The sequence below is a fragment of the Girardinichthys multiradiatus genome, chromosome 5 (assembly GCF_021462225.1).
Source record: "Girardinichthys multiradiatus isolate DD_20200921_A chromosome 5, DD_fGirMul_XY1, whole genome shotgun sequence".
In the NCBI taxonomy this organism is placed as follows: domain Eukaryota; kingdom Metazoa; phylum Chordata; class Actinopteri; order Cyprinodontiformes; family Goodeidae; genus Girardinichthys; species Girardinichthys multiradiatus.
The window spans coordinates 30267800-30284072 of NC_061798.1; the positions used below are offsets into that span (position 1 = coordinate 30267800).

The 16273-nt window shown below is 37.5% G+C and overlaps 1 protein-coding gene across 1 annotated transcript in view; it reads right to left on the bottom strand.

Moving 5' to 3' along the window:
- pkd1a (polycystic kidney disease 1a) overlaps positions 1 to 16273 on the bottom strand; it is an 85035-nt gene that overhangs the window by 45911 nt on the left and 22851 nt on the right. The window contains exons 4-10 of the mRNA XM_047365021.1: positions 14795 to 14866; positions 13212 to 13375; positions 12448 to 12698; positions 10578 to 10838; positions 8957 to 9125; positions 5948 to 6128; positions 1013 to 1227 (exon numbers count right to left, since the gene is read on the bottom strand). Of these exons, the coding sequence (XP_047220977.1) occupies positions 1013 to 1227; positions 5948 to 6128; positions 8957 to 9125; positions 10578 to 10838; positions 12448 to 12698; positions 13212 to 13375; positions 14795 to 14866 (1313 nt within the window). The remainder of the gene's footprint in view (positions 1 to 1012; positions 1228 to 5947; positions 6129 to 8956; positions 9126 to 10577; positions 10839 to 12447; positions 12699 to 13211; positions 13376 to 14794; positions 14867 to 16273) is intronic.

Here is a 16273-nt window from a genome sequence, read left to right on the forward strand (position 1 = left end):
AACAACCCAACAAAAACGTGAGCCTTTGCTCTATTGTTAGAGCAATGGTTCATAGGACTTTTCCAGTGTTACTTGTCAGACTTCCTGATGCAGCCAGCGGCACTGCAGCGCTAACACGATGATGTAAACGGTACAACCAAAATACAAAAACAAAATAAATCAACACTTTGAGATGAAATACAACTAAAATAGATTTAAAAAAATACTATCCATAAAATACTGTATGGTGGTGGCAGCATCATGATTTGTAAATTACAGGGAGAGGGGACACAACTGAGTATGTATTTGATCTTTAAAAATGAAACTTAATTAAAGGAAATAAAGAAAAAAACAAATTCACAATGTATGTCAGAAGGACAAATTTAAATTATTTTTTCCCATCTTAGTCTTAGGATAATGAGTTACTTTAAGTTGCTTAATAGTCCAGAAGCATTCACAGCAAAGTGTAAAACAATCAAATATAATGAATATTAATAGAAAAAAATACAACTTGCTTCGCTTTTGCAATCTTGAAAAAAAATATTTAATTCTAATCTAAAATCTACAAAAGCACAAACAAAAAAGTCTGCAATGTCATTATCTATTAAACAAAGACGACACCAACATGGAAGGTTCATCCAACAAACCCTCGATATGTACAAAAAAACCCTCCAAGAATATAAACTGCAGTTTGCATTTCTTTTACCGTCACTGTACAGATATGTACTATTTAGTATTGACAATGAATCCTAGCTTAGAAGCTAAAGAAAACATGAGGGTGCCAACACTTATAATCCTACTCATAGTGATGGAAGTAAAAGCTCTCACACATAGACTAATCTATATAATTTGTGCCCCAAGCTTTAAGAACGACTGACCTACACTTAGACTGAGGGCACCTGCACAACTTAAATGTCTGTAAAAGTCATATACTCAACCTTGCATATTTAATGCTCCTGGTGAATAGGAGGAAATTAGCATTTTTATTGAATGAATCTGTTTGCATATGTTCAGAGGGTTTCTGTAAGCATACCTTGGGCATTGTATTGGCAGACATAGGCCCTCTTGGAGTCGCAGAGGTGTGAGCTGGTCTGACCGTTCTGATCAAAGGATACGCACACGTTTCCACGAGAGATTGAAGAGCGGTGCGGCTGGCCCTCCTCCCCCTCCAGAGCCTCTGACCCGTTTACCCATTGCAGCTTACCTGGAGAGTCGACGTCGCTCAAGCCTAGCCACACGCCTCGCTCCCTGCAGCAAAAATTAACAGATTTTACAGTAATCAAGAAACCCTAGTTCCTTCATCAAAATGCAATAAAGAGTCTGAAAAACAGCATTGCTTACAAAGAGTCACAAAAGAGCCGGTAAATTATATCACCACTTGCTCTCCAAAATCAATGACTGCTGCCAGATAATGGTGAAAAGAGGCTTTATTTGGACTTCAAAGGAATGGGGCCAAGTATTGGACATAGACCAAAACCTTGTGATTATGTGAAGTAATGTTTTATTCTGAGGTGCCTACATAGCTGCCACATAGAGGAGGGGAAAAAGCAAAGTAATCTTTGAAAACAACATTAGATAATAATAACTAAATGGAATGGGGCTTAAGGGGAAAAATAGAAAGTTTTGAAATCACTGATAGAAATGTAAAAGCCCTCTTATATAAGCAAGAGGGAGGAGAAACAAGTGAAGGAGGAGAAACAGACAAGCTCAATCTGCAGTGGTTTGTTTTCTTTTTTTTTTTAACTTCAAGCTAAGAGAGCAGGGCCCCTACCCTCCCATTAACACACATACGGAGAGCTTGTGGAGTCTTCCTGGTGGGGTATTTAGCTCACAATGCAGCTGTGCTTTAACAGATGTGTTTTTACAAATTTCTTTAACCTAAACAGCAAACACGACAGGCCAGCTCTCTCAGGAACATTCCCTTGCCAAACTAAAGCCGATCCAGACCTCAATCAACGAATAGCTCATCACACAAATGTACAATGGATAAAGATTAGTAGTGGGAGCTTTTAAGGATAATCTTGATATACAGAACACAATGCAAGGACGGTTAATAGTAAATTGTATCAGGGATACATGCAAAGGGGAAAATACAGAGGATAAATATGGGTCTGAATTTTTCTTCTTTTTTTGTCACACTTAAATGTTTCAGATCATCAAACAGAGCTTAAAATCAGTCAGTGCCTTTAATGATGATTTCATTTATTTAGGGAAAACAGTTTATCCAAACCCACCTGGCCTTGCGTGGAAATGTTTAATCATAAATTAATTGAGATTTCTGCCATACCCGGAGAATCACAAAAATCTATTAAAATTACTACTTATGTCTGATAACATGAAGTAGGCTACCAGATCACATCATGTCCAAATCCAAAGAAATTAAAGTACAGGTGAGAAACAGTCACTGACATCTATCAGTCTAGCAATAAGAAAGATAACTCTTTGGAGGGTGTACATATTGTTACATCTGGGGTAAAACTAATGCAGCATCTCAGAAGAAGAGCATCATATCCACAGTCAAAAAAGGTGGTGGTAGTGCAATTCTCAGGGGGTGCTTTGCTTCAGGACCTGGACGACTTGCTGTAACTGAAGGAACCATGAATTTGGCTCTGTAACATTTGAGCAACTCTGAATGCCTATAAAAATAAAACAAAGCTTTGGAGTGGCCAAGTCAAAGCCTGGACTTAAATCTGGTTAAGATCCCAGTGTTGCCTCAAACAATGTTATGCTTGGAGATCCTGCAATGTGGCTGAATTAGCATAATTTAGCAAAGCAGAATGGGACAAGCGGTCACAGAGACTTGAAGGATTTAGTGCCTGTTATTGTTAACACTTGACAGCAGTTGCTGCCAAGGGTTATAACCAGCTATTAGCTTTAGGGGGGCAAATGCTTTTTCACATAGAGCTAGAGTAGTTTGAATAGCTTTTTCCTTAATAAATTCAATCAAAATATGAAAACTGCTTTTTGCATTTATTAGGGGAGTAACTGTAAACTCAAACATCAGTTGGGTGCCTATCTGTCATGATCGGCCTGTGATAGGTGTTGAGTCTGAATTTCTAGTCTGTTTTCCCTACGTTCTTCAGTTGCTGTTATTTGAGTTTATGTTTAGATTCATCATTTTATGCTTGTGTTTACTCTCCTGAATTCCTGTGCTAGATGTGTTACATGTCCCGTAGACCTGATTCCTCCGTGTTTATGTTCTTTAGTTAGTTTCATTGTTAACCTATTCTGTTCACTTAGATGTTTTTTTGTTTTCCTGGATCGTTCAGTTGCTGTTATATCAGTTCATTCATATTAGACCAGGTTTATGTGTTTAGATAATTATGTTCTTTAGCTCCTTGTTTACTACTTATATTCCTGTATAAAGAGTTATGTTTTATTCCCTGTTCATCCTCCCTCCATCAGTTGTTCGGCAGTCCTCACCTGCTGCCTCATATTCCCTTGGTTCATTGGCCCAATCTCCTCCCCTACCTCAGTATTTATACTTGCTGGTTGTATTTTTTTACTACTGGATCGTAATGTTTATCTTCTTCTCCGTTTTCTGTGCCCTGCCTGCAACTTGTCTTGTGCTCCTGATCTGAATGTTGGTCCTGCAAACTCCCAGCCAAACTTGACCGTATCTCTTATTTAAAGTCAAGGTTTGGTGTGATGCTTCATCAAGAAAAATAAATCAAAATATATAATTTTAGCTTTTTTACTTCAGTCAGCAGTTATTTTGAAAATAATTTCATCTATTATGTTCTGAAACCTAAAAAAGTGGAATATTTAGAACTGACTGTATATTTAGTTGGATTTCTTTTATGAATAAAGTAGAATAAGCAAACATGGCCAATGCCAAGATAGATTATCCAATAATATAACCACTTGGAAACGGTCAGTGTTGGTACACACCTAGCATTGACTCAGGCTGTCTTTAATACTAAAATTTGCTTGATGATTGAAACATGGAAGTGTGACAAAAAAACAGGTAGAAGAAATCTTGGGAGAAACTGTTTTTCACAGCACTGTAAAATTTAAGATTAAGCCAATGATATTGGTTAGGAAATCATCCACCTGAAAACAAATGTTAAGGTTATATTGGGTAATATTTTGTCAAAGATTGACAATCAGGCATAATATTATGACCACCTGCCTACTAGTGTTAGTTCCCCTTTTGCTGCCAAAACAGGTCTCACACATGGAGTCGTCGACTCAACTGGACACCTAAAGCTGTGCTTTGCTATCTGGCATCAAAATGTTAGCAGGAGATCCTTCAAATCCTGAACGTTATGAGGTGGAGCTTTCATAGATCAGACAAGTTTTGCTCAGCACATTCCACAGATTCCTGATTGGACTGAGATCCGGGGAATTTAGAAGTCAGGTCAACACCTCAGACTCTTTGCTCGTCTCATCAAACCATTCCTGAAGCAGTTTTTTATTTTGGCATGGTGCATTAACCTTCTGAAAGATGCCAGAGACAACAGAGAATACCGTTTACATGAAAGGTTGTACATGGTCTGCAACAATGCTTGGGTAGGCACTACAAAATAAGATCCACCCGAGGTTTCCCAGAGAAACACTGCCCAAACATCGCATTGCCTCTGCCTCTTTGCTTTTTCCCATAGTGCTCCCTGTTTCTATGTGTTTGTCACATAAGTGATGGAGGCGCACATGCACCTGGCCATGCAGGTTATGTAAAAGAAAACAGAAGTTTTGAAACCAGGTCATCTTCTTCCATTACTCTGTGGTCCAGTTCTGATGTTCTTGTTGCCACGCTTGGTGATTTAGGTAGTGGACCAAGGTCAGGTTGGGCATCCTGACTGGTCTGCAGCTGTGTAGAACCATACACAACAAACTGCGATAAACTGTGTGTTCTGAAACCTTCCTATCAGAACCAGCAGTACATTCTTCAGGATTTTGAGCTACAGCAGCTTATTGGCTGGATCGGAGCACAAGGCCAGTCTTCTCTCCCTAGGACCTTCAATGAAAAGTTTCACTATTGCTACTTCCTCTGACCAATTCTGAGAAATACTGACCACTGCAGATCATGAACTGCAGTAGTAAAGATGACACATCATGTAGACATTACAACTCTTCTATTGTTAAACAGGCTCAGTTTAACATTGCTTCAAACACATCGACAGCTCAAGGACAGCAAAATCTCCACTTGATGTCATACCTGCTTGTGTTTTAAGTTCTTGAGCTTGTGTTTTTGTTATATTACCTGGTCTAGTCTTTTGTTTTCTGTCTCCCTGCACCCCAAACCCACACCTGTTCTGTGTTTTCCCCTGATTGTCTGGTCACGTTTGTCATTGGTTCCCCCTGCTGTTCAGTTTTGTATTTAAGCCCGTTTGTTTCCGTTGTTCCCCGCTGGTTCCTTATGTTATGTGTATGTGCGATCTTGTGTGTTGGCTACCCTGTTTGTGTCCTGCCATGGAAAATAAAGACTCGTCTTACCTTCAAACCTGGAGCTTCAGGAGTTCTTCCCCACATATTGGTCCATCAAAAACCCACTTTATGACACTTGATGGGTAATATTTCCCAACCACTAACAGGTATCATGATGAAAAGACAATAATTCTTATTCACTTCCCCTGTCACTGTTCATAATCTTATGCTTGATGGGTGTATATTTTTTACAACCCACCCTCCAAACCTTCTTCCTCTGCAGTTCTAATATTATCACATAATGGAAGCTCCACATTTGTTTCTTTTACCATGCTGCAGACAGGCTGCAGCCACGTAATGTTCCAAACTGTGTGAGAGAGCTGACAGGAAATTAAATCATCACCTGAAAGCTTCCCACACATCCTGGTTATATTCTTTTCTTTAGCATAAACTTACAAAATCACGGTATTGCTTTGTGCTATACAGATCCTCGGGAATAAAAGGAAAACAGTCCAACCATTTATTGAAAAAACATTATGTAATTAGTGAGAAAAACACTAAAGCCCCATTTCTTCCAATCCTACGGACAGAAAGCACTCACTGTGTGACTTTGCGTGCCAACAGGTTACACAGTTCATCACTCCTAACCACAGCCAAATCCCCATTGCGGCTCAAACACTGCTGTCGAGCATCCTTCCAGCTCAGCTCCTCTGGAAAGATCTGGAAACAGCTTGAGGACTTGCTGTGTAACACCCCTTCTCTTGGCGGACAGTCCGGGAAGGCTGGCGAGAAAACAGCAAACAGTCTCAGAACACCTAAAGGCATACTTGCAAATTTGTGAAAAAAGACAGCTGTTTCTCTGCTAAAACAGATTATTTTAAGAAATATTCTTTTTCATAATGTTTAAAATTGAATGCTATATAACTAGTATCATCGTGAATATTCATTGTGAAGAAATCATGCAAAAATTCTAACATCTAAAAGAAAATAGAAGTAAAAAGTAAAGTTTTCTTATGCTTTACTTCTTAGAAGAGCTATAAGACTTTTATTATGAATCTTATAACTGAAGATCAACAGAGTTCAAACTAAAGATCTTTACATATGTAAAAAGAAAATGTTTAAAAGACGTGTCTTAACACACCATCCAATTGTAAATTAGAGAAGAACTTGAAGTAATATGAGTAACTATAATGTCTTAAACTTGAGAAGTGTATCTTAGTAAACACTATGAAAGACAAAAACTAAAATGCGGCTCAAGTGACAGAAAATATTCCTTAGATGCAACAAACACCATCATGAAGCTCATGGCAAAAAAGTAAAGGTTTTGGATTAAAAGTAGAGATAAATCTATTATATAAGTGCAAACTACAATATTTCTAGGAAGAAAAATAAGTGAAAGCCAAGCTTTTTGTCTTGTTCGTGTAAAAACTTGTTAACTCTGCAGTAGAGGAAGTTGTTACAGGAAGTTAGAAAAGCAACAGTTGTAAAGCATTGCTAATAAGATATAGCAAAGATTTCTGCCATTTGGCGACCATAAGCCAGAAAAGAGAGAGGAAATTTATTTTTTCAGTGTAGCTGGAAACTCTGTGCCACAGGAAAAGTTCCTTCGGCAATGTGTCTTCTTCTGACAGTATTTGCAGAATATGTCTGTGAAAAGCAAATGTTTAAAAGCAGTTGCTTCGGGGATAGGGATGGGATATCCTATTGTGCAGGGCTGCAACTACTGATTATTTTCATAATCGATTAATCTGTTAACAATTTTTTCAATTAATCAATAAAAAATCAGATAGCAAAAGGTGCTTAACAGAGATTTTTTACAGAATTTCAACCAGGTGAAGCTAAAACTATGCCACTGGAGTCATTCTGGATAGAGCATATTTACAGACGAAGGTTTTTCATCTTAAGTGTAAAATGTATATATATTTTGCACAATGTTGGCCTAATTACTGCTCTGAGTGGGTTGTTCTTTCAACAAATGACACATTTTAGAGTCTGTATACTCAAGTTAACAATTATTCCATTTCTAAATTAGTTGACGATTATTTCAATAATCAATTAATCATTAATCATAAATCATTGATTAATCGATGAATCTGATTAATTGATTCAGCCCCAGCATTGTGTATCGTTATCAAGCAAAAAACGTATTCTGACTTATTGTGACGATAAACTGACTGCAGACCAAAAAACTGACACTGGCATGGTACTTTTGCTGAATATCAGTGAAATCAATGTTTCTAAATGTGGTTTAATGCAGTTACCGTGTACTGTTTAGAGATGCCTGTTACTTTTAAATGATGATGTCTTTATTGGTTTTTATTTAATAAACAGCGTTAGACCCATTACATAAGGTGGGTGTATTTACTTGAGATGGGAAATAAATAGCACTATGTGTGTGTATGACGTGCTGAAAGGATGACAGAGACTTATTGCACAAACAACTTCCACAAAAACAGCGTTAACCGCCGTGGCAGGCTTTTACAGCTCCCTCCGGCATGCTTCTGCCAGCCACTGCCACGAATTGAGCTCGGCCCTGCTGTCCCAGTGCCACCCAGCAGATAAAACTCCGCCCCCTCATTTGAATATAAAAACATGAAATAAAAAGAGCTTAAAATGAAAAACGGGGTTAAAAAGTAAAAGTCACTGAAATACATAAAGTAGCTTTACAAAATAAAAGTGTCACAAAATAAAACTGCGTTTGGAAATAAATAAATAAATTAATCAGTCAGTCTTAAGTAAATTAAATAAATCTTTAAGTAAATTAAATAAATCTTGAAATGAATTAAATAAAACAAGATAAAAATTTCTTTTAACATAATTATTTTGTTTTATTTCATGGGGATACTTATTTATTTCATGGAATATTTATAAATCATTTATCACTGGCAGTATTTATTTATTTAATTTTGAATGAGTAGACATAGACAGCAAGGTTGTTAAAACAAAGTATTATTGCAAGCAATAAAAAGAGCAATAATATTCTATGCAATTGTATTATGTTATACTTCTTTTAAATTATACTTTGGGTGAATCCTGTGACACACTGAAACTATAGTATTACTCAAGTCAAACAAGCATATTCAGCCAAGGCAAGTGAGTAAGTTTGAATATCCACAACATATTTAAATATTCATGTCTGCTTCTCCAATTAGGTGTTTCATCTGACTCTGCTTTTTTGTCTATTTAAATTATAGTTCTATCATTTAGACCCTCCCTCCAAATAATCCAATAACAAATCAAATTAAATGAACAAATAACTTTGTGTTAGCCAAGACTTTAAATAGACGCACAGGAGATATTAATTAATCATTTTTATTTGAAAGTTTCTCATAATGATGAAGATGTATTATAGCTGCCTCAAAAAGAGGCATTTAACAAAATAATTTCATTTTTTTCATGAAGACCAGTGAAATTAGATTAGATTTCAGTTTCCCATCTGACACCCTACCACATTCTAGTTAAAGATTAATAAAGATCTGCATCATCAAGAAAACAAAAAGGTGTTGACTGAAAAGAGCAGTTCATGGTCAGAAAACATTTCTAACAGGGACTGGTAATCTGCACAGGGTCATTAGTTCCACAGAGTTTTTGTGTTAGTATTTTCTTTTACCTTTGGCAACCTGGACATCGTTCTTTGAAATTGTCCAGTTCACATCTAAGCCAATACCACCCCAGTTGACGAGTGTGACCTCCAGACTCCTGTTGGCCACAACGAACGATGGACAGTGCAGCTCCAGTTTGGGAGGAAGAGCCACAGTCACGTCTGTGCGTGCAGACACCTGAATAACAAACAGAAATAGGAATTCATTTTGGGTCCATACATTTTAGTGCTTTAAACCAGTTTTTCAGGTTGGACTGGTGACAAAACACATATCTTTAATACATTTTCAATATAATGATTAAATGCATACGTTTGAATGCATTGAATAACTTGATCAAATTCACACAGGATCCAAAAAGTTAAAATATATACATTTATTTGGTTAAAGGTCCTGTAGCAAATTGCACTCTGACCACACACTATTTGTAGCCATCAACAAACTTCTGGCATAATTCTGACTTGATACTTAATGACTCTTCTTGCTAACATTGGTGGGTGGTGTGCATTTAAGTTGGCTGGTTGTCTGTCACGGATCAGGCCCAGTCAGATTTTCAAATCCTTACCATTACCCTGCTTTATCAATTCCAAAAACATCGTCTGGGTATTTTGGGATCATCGTCCTGCTGGAACATCCACTTGTATCCACGTGTCAAGCTGTTGATCTGAGTTGAAATTGTAGATTTTCAGGTAGCCTTCTCTCTTTAGTATCCTATCCAATTTGTGCAATGCACCAGTACTATTGGCTGCAAAAAATGCCACAGCATGATGCGGCCATCATCATGCTTGATAGTAGGTACAGAGTTTTTAGGTTTGAAAGCCTCAGCTAGACCCCTGTTGTTTTGTCAGCGTGGCCTAATAGCTCCAACCTGTGGGACAGTAAAACCTTTGAAGGGATATGGTTTGTCCATGTGGGCAGCAACACATTTCAGCCAAGCTTGAGAGTATCAGTTCTGGGGGGAAGGGCTTCTTTCTTGGTCGGCTCCCTCTTAGTTGATGTTAAACTAACATCACATTGACAATAGATTCACAGTATATTCCAGTTTCTAATTGAGTAAAACCTTAGTGGTACTTGGTTTGTTCCAGAACATTATAACCAATTTTTTTCCATCTGTTCAGGACAGTCCAGATGAGATGGTTAAAACCTGAAGACAACAGGATGTTCTAACAGGACGACAACAATAAACACACATCAAAACTGGCTTGGGAATAGACAAAGCCAGCTAAAAGTAAGGCTGATTCCAATTATATCATACGTTTGTGGATTATACTTAAACGACTCGAACCCAGGACGGCCGCTTCGAGGACTATAGCCTCTATATGTGGTCGCGTGCTAACCCCTACACCACCAGCGCCACGCCCAAATTCGTAGTTTTGAATAGTTTTGAATTCACAGTGATATAAAAGGTTGTGAATCTTCGGTAATTCCTTTTTTTTTTTTTTATTCATGAATGTTGTTTGCTATAGGATCTTTTCAGTCTAATGAACAATTCCAGACTAAAATAATGAATGAAAGATAAGTGAGTGGCACTCTAGATCTAAAAAATAGCCCAAGTGGCCTTCTGAACTGTAAGTGAACAAAGCCAGTAAAAGGAATGAATGAGAAACATTTTCCAAAACATTTCTCTCTAACCTCCTTGTGTCCAGCCCAGGCCTTCAAACTGACTTTGTAACATCCTGGAATTGCAAACTTGTGAGCTGCTGTGGTGACACCCATTTCCGTAGTGTTGACCCGAGGCGATAGATCACCGAAGTTCCAGGAAAGGGTCAAGGGGGTGACAGAGGAGGTGGCGGACAAAATGATGAGGTCGTGCACGCTCTGGAGTGGGAGAGGCCTCAGCGAGACAGAGAACTCCACCGCAAACACATCACGGGCCAGAGTCCACCGACATTCCTGTTAAAGGATAGTATGTAAGTAAGTGGAGGTTTTAGCGTTAATGCGGACAAGTGTTTTAAAAGCAAAGCAAGTTTATTTGTATAGTACCATTAATAAATGAGGTCAATCAAAATGCATAGCAGGAAATAAAGGAAATGAAGTTAAAAACAAACTTCAATCCAGAACAAGACATAAAAAGAGCACAAATAAAAAAATTTTATTAAATAAAAAAGAAGCATGGACATTTTCAAATGGACAAATACTAAGACATGATCTAGATTGATAAAGTATTTATTGCCGTTTCTAAGAAAGCTGTCAGGGGTTGTGAGGTTGTAACAGGACCAAAATACAGCAGCATGGTGGATAGAAGGATTTTAAATATAACAGAAGACAAAACCTACAGCAGGACATAAGGAAAACACGACAAGGAGCACGGACAGAGAAACGGGCAGAGTGACAGACAAATGGAGTAAAAGGTAGATCCAGCCAAGAAAAATGGGAACCAGAGGGAAGAGTGGAGAAAGACATGCAGGTGAGTTAATATACTCAGAGGATATGTGGAGCAGCTGAGGTAGTAGGAAAGCAGGGAGACTGAGGGAGGGAGACTAATTAAGAGAAAGGAAGCTGAACTAAAACAAAGAGACTTCTAATCAAGGGGAAAAGACTGAACTAAAGAAAGAAATCCAAATGCACAAAAAACAGAGCACAAGAATAAACTAAGTAATAAAATAAAAAGGAATGAACTAATATGGCAACACCTTACTAACAATAATGCACACAGAAATTAACGGTATACAGCAAGACATTTTAAACAATAATAAAGAACTCAGAAGTAATCAAAAGACAAATACAAAAGAAAACCAAAACCCAAACACCCAAGGATCATAACAAAAGCTACCATAATCAATTATGCTTTTGTTCCTGATTTTAAAAAGCCAACAGTTCCTAAAAGTTTCAGGTTTTCAGGGAGTTTATTTCAGAGCTGAGGAGCACAGAAACTAAATGCTGCCTCTCCTTGTTTTGTTCTGGTCTTAGAAACACTGAGTGAAGAGACCTCTGAAGACCTGGAGGGTCTACATGGTTTAAACAATTCTAAAATACATTTAGATCCAAGACTAATTACTGCCATATAGACCAACAACATTTTAACAAACAGGGAGCCGGTGTAGTGATTTAAGGACTGGCCTGATATGTTTCATTTTCCCGGTGTTAGGACTCTGCTAGCAGCTGTTTGGGTAAGCTGCAGATGCCTAATTTATATGACAGTATTTTAATGATCTTAACTACTAAAAGAGTATAACATAATTTTTCTGTGTCTTGATTTGACAGAAAACCATTTGTTCTGGCAATATTTTAGAAAGGTCCTCATTGAGTATAGGTTTGCGCTGATCTCTAATCTTGCATTTTAAGGACCAAAAATAATGTCTTCTATGTTTTATGCATTAAACTGGAAAAAATGCGGAGCCATTCACCCATAGATGTTACGAAGTTGCAATGCTGCATAATCTGAGCAATAGAGATTATGTATAGTTACGCCAAAATTATTCACACCTCTGGCAGGTTTAAATTTAAAATTGTTCGCATTTAAGAGTTTGTATCTGCAAGAAAATAATAATTTGATGCATACCGTCATCACATGGCGATTAGTACAGGCAGCCGAACAGTGAGATCCACTGATGAAGTTGGGCTCGTTGTTTGTGCTACAGAGACACTCAAGCCTTTCTCCCAAGCCCCCATAGAGGTGCGACAAACCGAAACACACGCTGTTACACTGTTCACGTGTGTAGTTCCCAGGCTTGGAGTACGTGAAGATCACCAGCTCACTTCGACCTCCTCCTCGACTGCTGCTATCCTCGAGACAAGCGGCGTAGCTGAGACCTGAACCAGAGACAGAAGATTTTACAAGCAGAAAAGGTCAGCCAGTGAAGAGTTTAATGTCTAAATGTACATTCATGAGTCAAGTGTCATAATGTAATATTATTGCATTTGGTCTGAGTTTTAAAGACGACCTCTGATGTTTAATCAAAGTTTGTTGCCGCCCTTGGCTTTGTTTTTGAGATTTAGAGGAGATTTCTGAACCAGTCACAGGTCTGTGTAGACAAGATAAGGTCAGCTGGATTAATCTATGAAACAAAGATTCAGGAAATGAATGCAGGTGCATGTCTGATAGAAGAGCTGCAAGATAAGGGCTGCGTTATCCAAACATAGCTTTTTTTCTTTGTGTTGGTCTTCACTTCTGCTTTCTGCAGCTTTTTACCTATAATGGACTGCAACTATGCATTTTTAATAAAATTGCTTGCAGGCCCAGAAAAGCCTGCAAGCCCTCAAAACTATTTTTGTATGCATCTAAAAAAACATGTAAGATTTTGGGCAAACATTTGGATGTCTTACCACAAGTTTGCAGGCTAATGTTGAGCAAAGGCTGTTGGTGGAGCGCAGGGGGGTGGTTGCAGAGCATGGCATGTGGGCGTCGAACCTGGACTCCTTTTTCCTGAAGCCACCTCACCAACCGGATCAGCTTACAGTCACACTCAAAGGGATTATTGCTTAGATCGCTGTAGAAACAGAAGGATAGAACTAAAGTGGCCAAAAGGTAAAAAACAATTGCAACAATCCCATTAAACCAGTTTATACAACTATTAAAGGTTAACCAGTCCTTATTTTTATTTAGTCCATCAAAATACAATGTAAATGTGACTTTTCTCAACTTCCAACCAATACACCAAGCTTTGAACTCCAAACACTTGTTGTAAATATGAATCTGAGAATATTATTTATGGGTTTCAACACACTGTATAAAACAGTTTTCCCTAAAATGGAAAGAGCACAACACAGCTGCAGTCCTACCAAGACATGGTCGTCCACCAAAACTGGAAGACAGGCAAGAAGTGCATTAGTCAGAGAACCATGAGGCCCATAGGAAATCTGGAGGAGCTGCAGCGATCCACAACTCAGGTTAGGAAATTTGAACTGTAGGATGATTGTCAAGACTGCTAAATATATGGAGTCCAAATACAGCATGGACAAACATGTTGCAGTTGAGGCATGTTGTCCAAGAAACTGTGCTGGAGGAAATGAGCTGTGCAGAAGTCACTAAATAAAAATGGATGCAGTGCTACACCACTGAAGCTGGGACAAAAGCTAGAGCTCAACTAAATTTATGGCAATTAATAATCTTCCTGTGGCAATAGAAAGTGGTTTTGGCTCAGAGTGGCGGCCTGCTGCAGGGCAGTTTTAATCAGTTTCTTCAGTCTGCCTGTTTATAGGCAGCAATGAGCTGATGCTTTGTCCTGCCAGACACCAACTAGCCTGACTGGCCTGAACACCGTCAGTTGTTGCTACTAAACAAACATACAAAAGTATGTGCACACTAGAAAATTAGGTTTTATAATACTCATCAATAAATCATCTACATATATTACTTTGAATAAATTCATAAAAATTAGGGAAAATTAACTTTAGCTAACGAATGATTAGACAAGGACGTGAAGATTTTGTTTGATTGGACTAAATGTTTAATAGGGTGTCGCTTATTTCTTCAAATTAGTGTAAAATCGTTTCAGTTTTAGTTCACAAATTACTTGCTGAAGACAAACCTCTAAAGATTTCAGTTATATCCCACACATTAAATGGTTTTGACATTTAGACGCTTCAGAGCAGGTAAAACTCTAAATTAGTATTGCAACAGCATTTCCCACATTTTAAGTTGTTTTTTTTTAGCCGGAACAAAACCTTTCAGTTAAAAGAGCTAAGGCTAAAATATAAATCATACTGAGATCATGTATCTGAGTTAAATATCAAGAGAGGATGAGGCTTTTAAAATCATAGAAAAACGTTTTGTTGAACCTGAATATTGAAGGCCCACAAAGCCATCATACTAATCAGCATAAACCTGGACAGAAACTCCAGAAAATTCTTATTCCCATTCATAAACCAGCTTACAAAGAGAATCAAAATAAATAAGGAATACTTACATTTGTGTCAGGTTACATAAGTTGTCACATATCCTTTCTTCTATGGTGGTAATTTGATTGCTGCTCAAATCTCTGGAGGTGGGAAACGAAAAATCACTTTTGACATTAGAACAAAACGTCTTTCTTAATTTGTTTTTTAATTGCACTACTTCATTACAGTCACATTGTCATTTTGTCAAGCTTAGTGTTGTGTGGTTTTGTCAGAGAATGAAAACTCTAAGCCAAGGAATCTTTTGATCAGTCAGTATCTAAAATAGTTTTCATGCTTCATCCAAGTCTGTACTAATTAAAACTAGTTTCAGATCCGTTTTCAGGAAAGAAGACATTATCACATCCCCTTTAGGCCACTACTCCACACAGACCACGAATAACACGAATCACCAAGAACTGCTAAATTGTTGGAATCTTGAGGATTCTTGGAGTTTTGCACATTTTCTGGTCCACTTTGTGACGCCTTAAGATTCAGTTATGACACAAGTACTATAAATAAAGATACATTTTGAAATTGTCTTGATTTCTCACAAATATTGTCAAGAATTCAGAACGATTTACAAGAATCTATTAAGGATACTGCACAAACGTTCGAAATCAGTTAACAATATGCCAAAATGCATCTAAGAATCGGGTACGACTAAATATGATTTCGCTACTATTCTTGACAATTTGTGGTATTTTCCATGAAGATATAATTAAAAGTGATGAGGGACTAGCAGGAATGAATGTTATTTGAATGATCACTGTTGATATTTTCAAGTTAAAATGTTTTAATTGAATTGATTGTTTTTGCCAATAAAATGTAAAAACGTTCTTGTTACACAGAATTTAATAAGAAACAAAAAAAAAAAGAATTTACTTTGTTTTATATTTCTTATTTATTTAAAAAAGATTTTTTTTATTTTGGTTTTTTGTGTTGTTCTTTTAAGTTTTTTTTTTCTTTTCCCCTATTTCTTGTTTTTTTCCAAAGGCTCCAAAGGCAGAAGAGAGATTTGTTCAGTTTTAAGGGGTACCACGGCCCTGAGTGGTCAAGAAAATGCTCCCTAAATCCCTGATTGATTTAAGAATAGATAGGAATGCCTGCAAATCAATAAGGAATCAGTTATGATAACTAAGAACGCAGGAATTTGCCACAAATTCCAGATGGCTTAAGAACCGCAAGAACTGACTAAGGATGAAATATGAATCAGTTACAAATTCAGAAACTTATTACTAAAAATCAACAAATTTAGTAATTCTTCTTGTTCGTGTTATTCTTGGTCTGTGTGGAAAGGAGAAAATACAGCCCAAATCAGATTTTCTATGTTTCATTATTTCTAAGATATGTTAGACAGTTCTCCATCTATTAGTATATACATATTCGGTTTCCTTTCCCTCTATTCCACTCTCCTCTCTCCACTCACATCGCCTCCCTCCTCACTCCTGAAAGCGGAATAATGGGCCCGTTGTGCAGTGGTTTGGATGGAACTGATGGAAACCATCAGA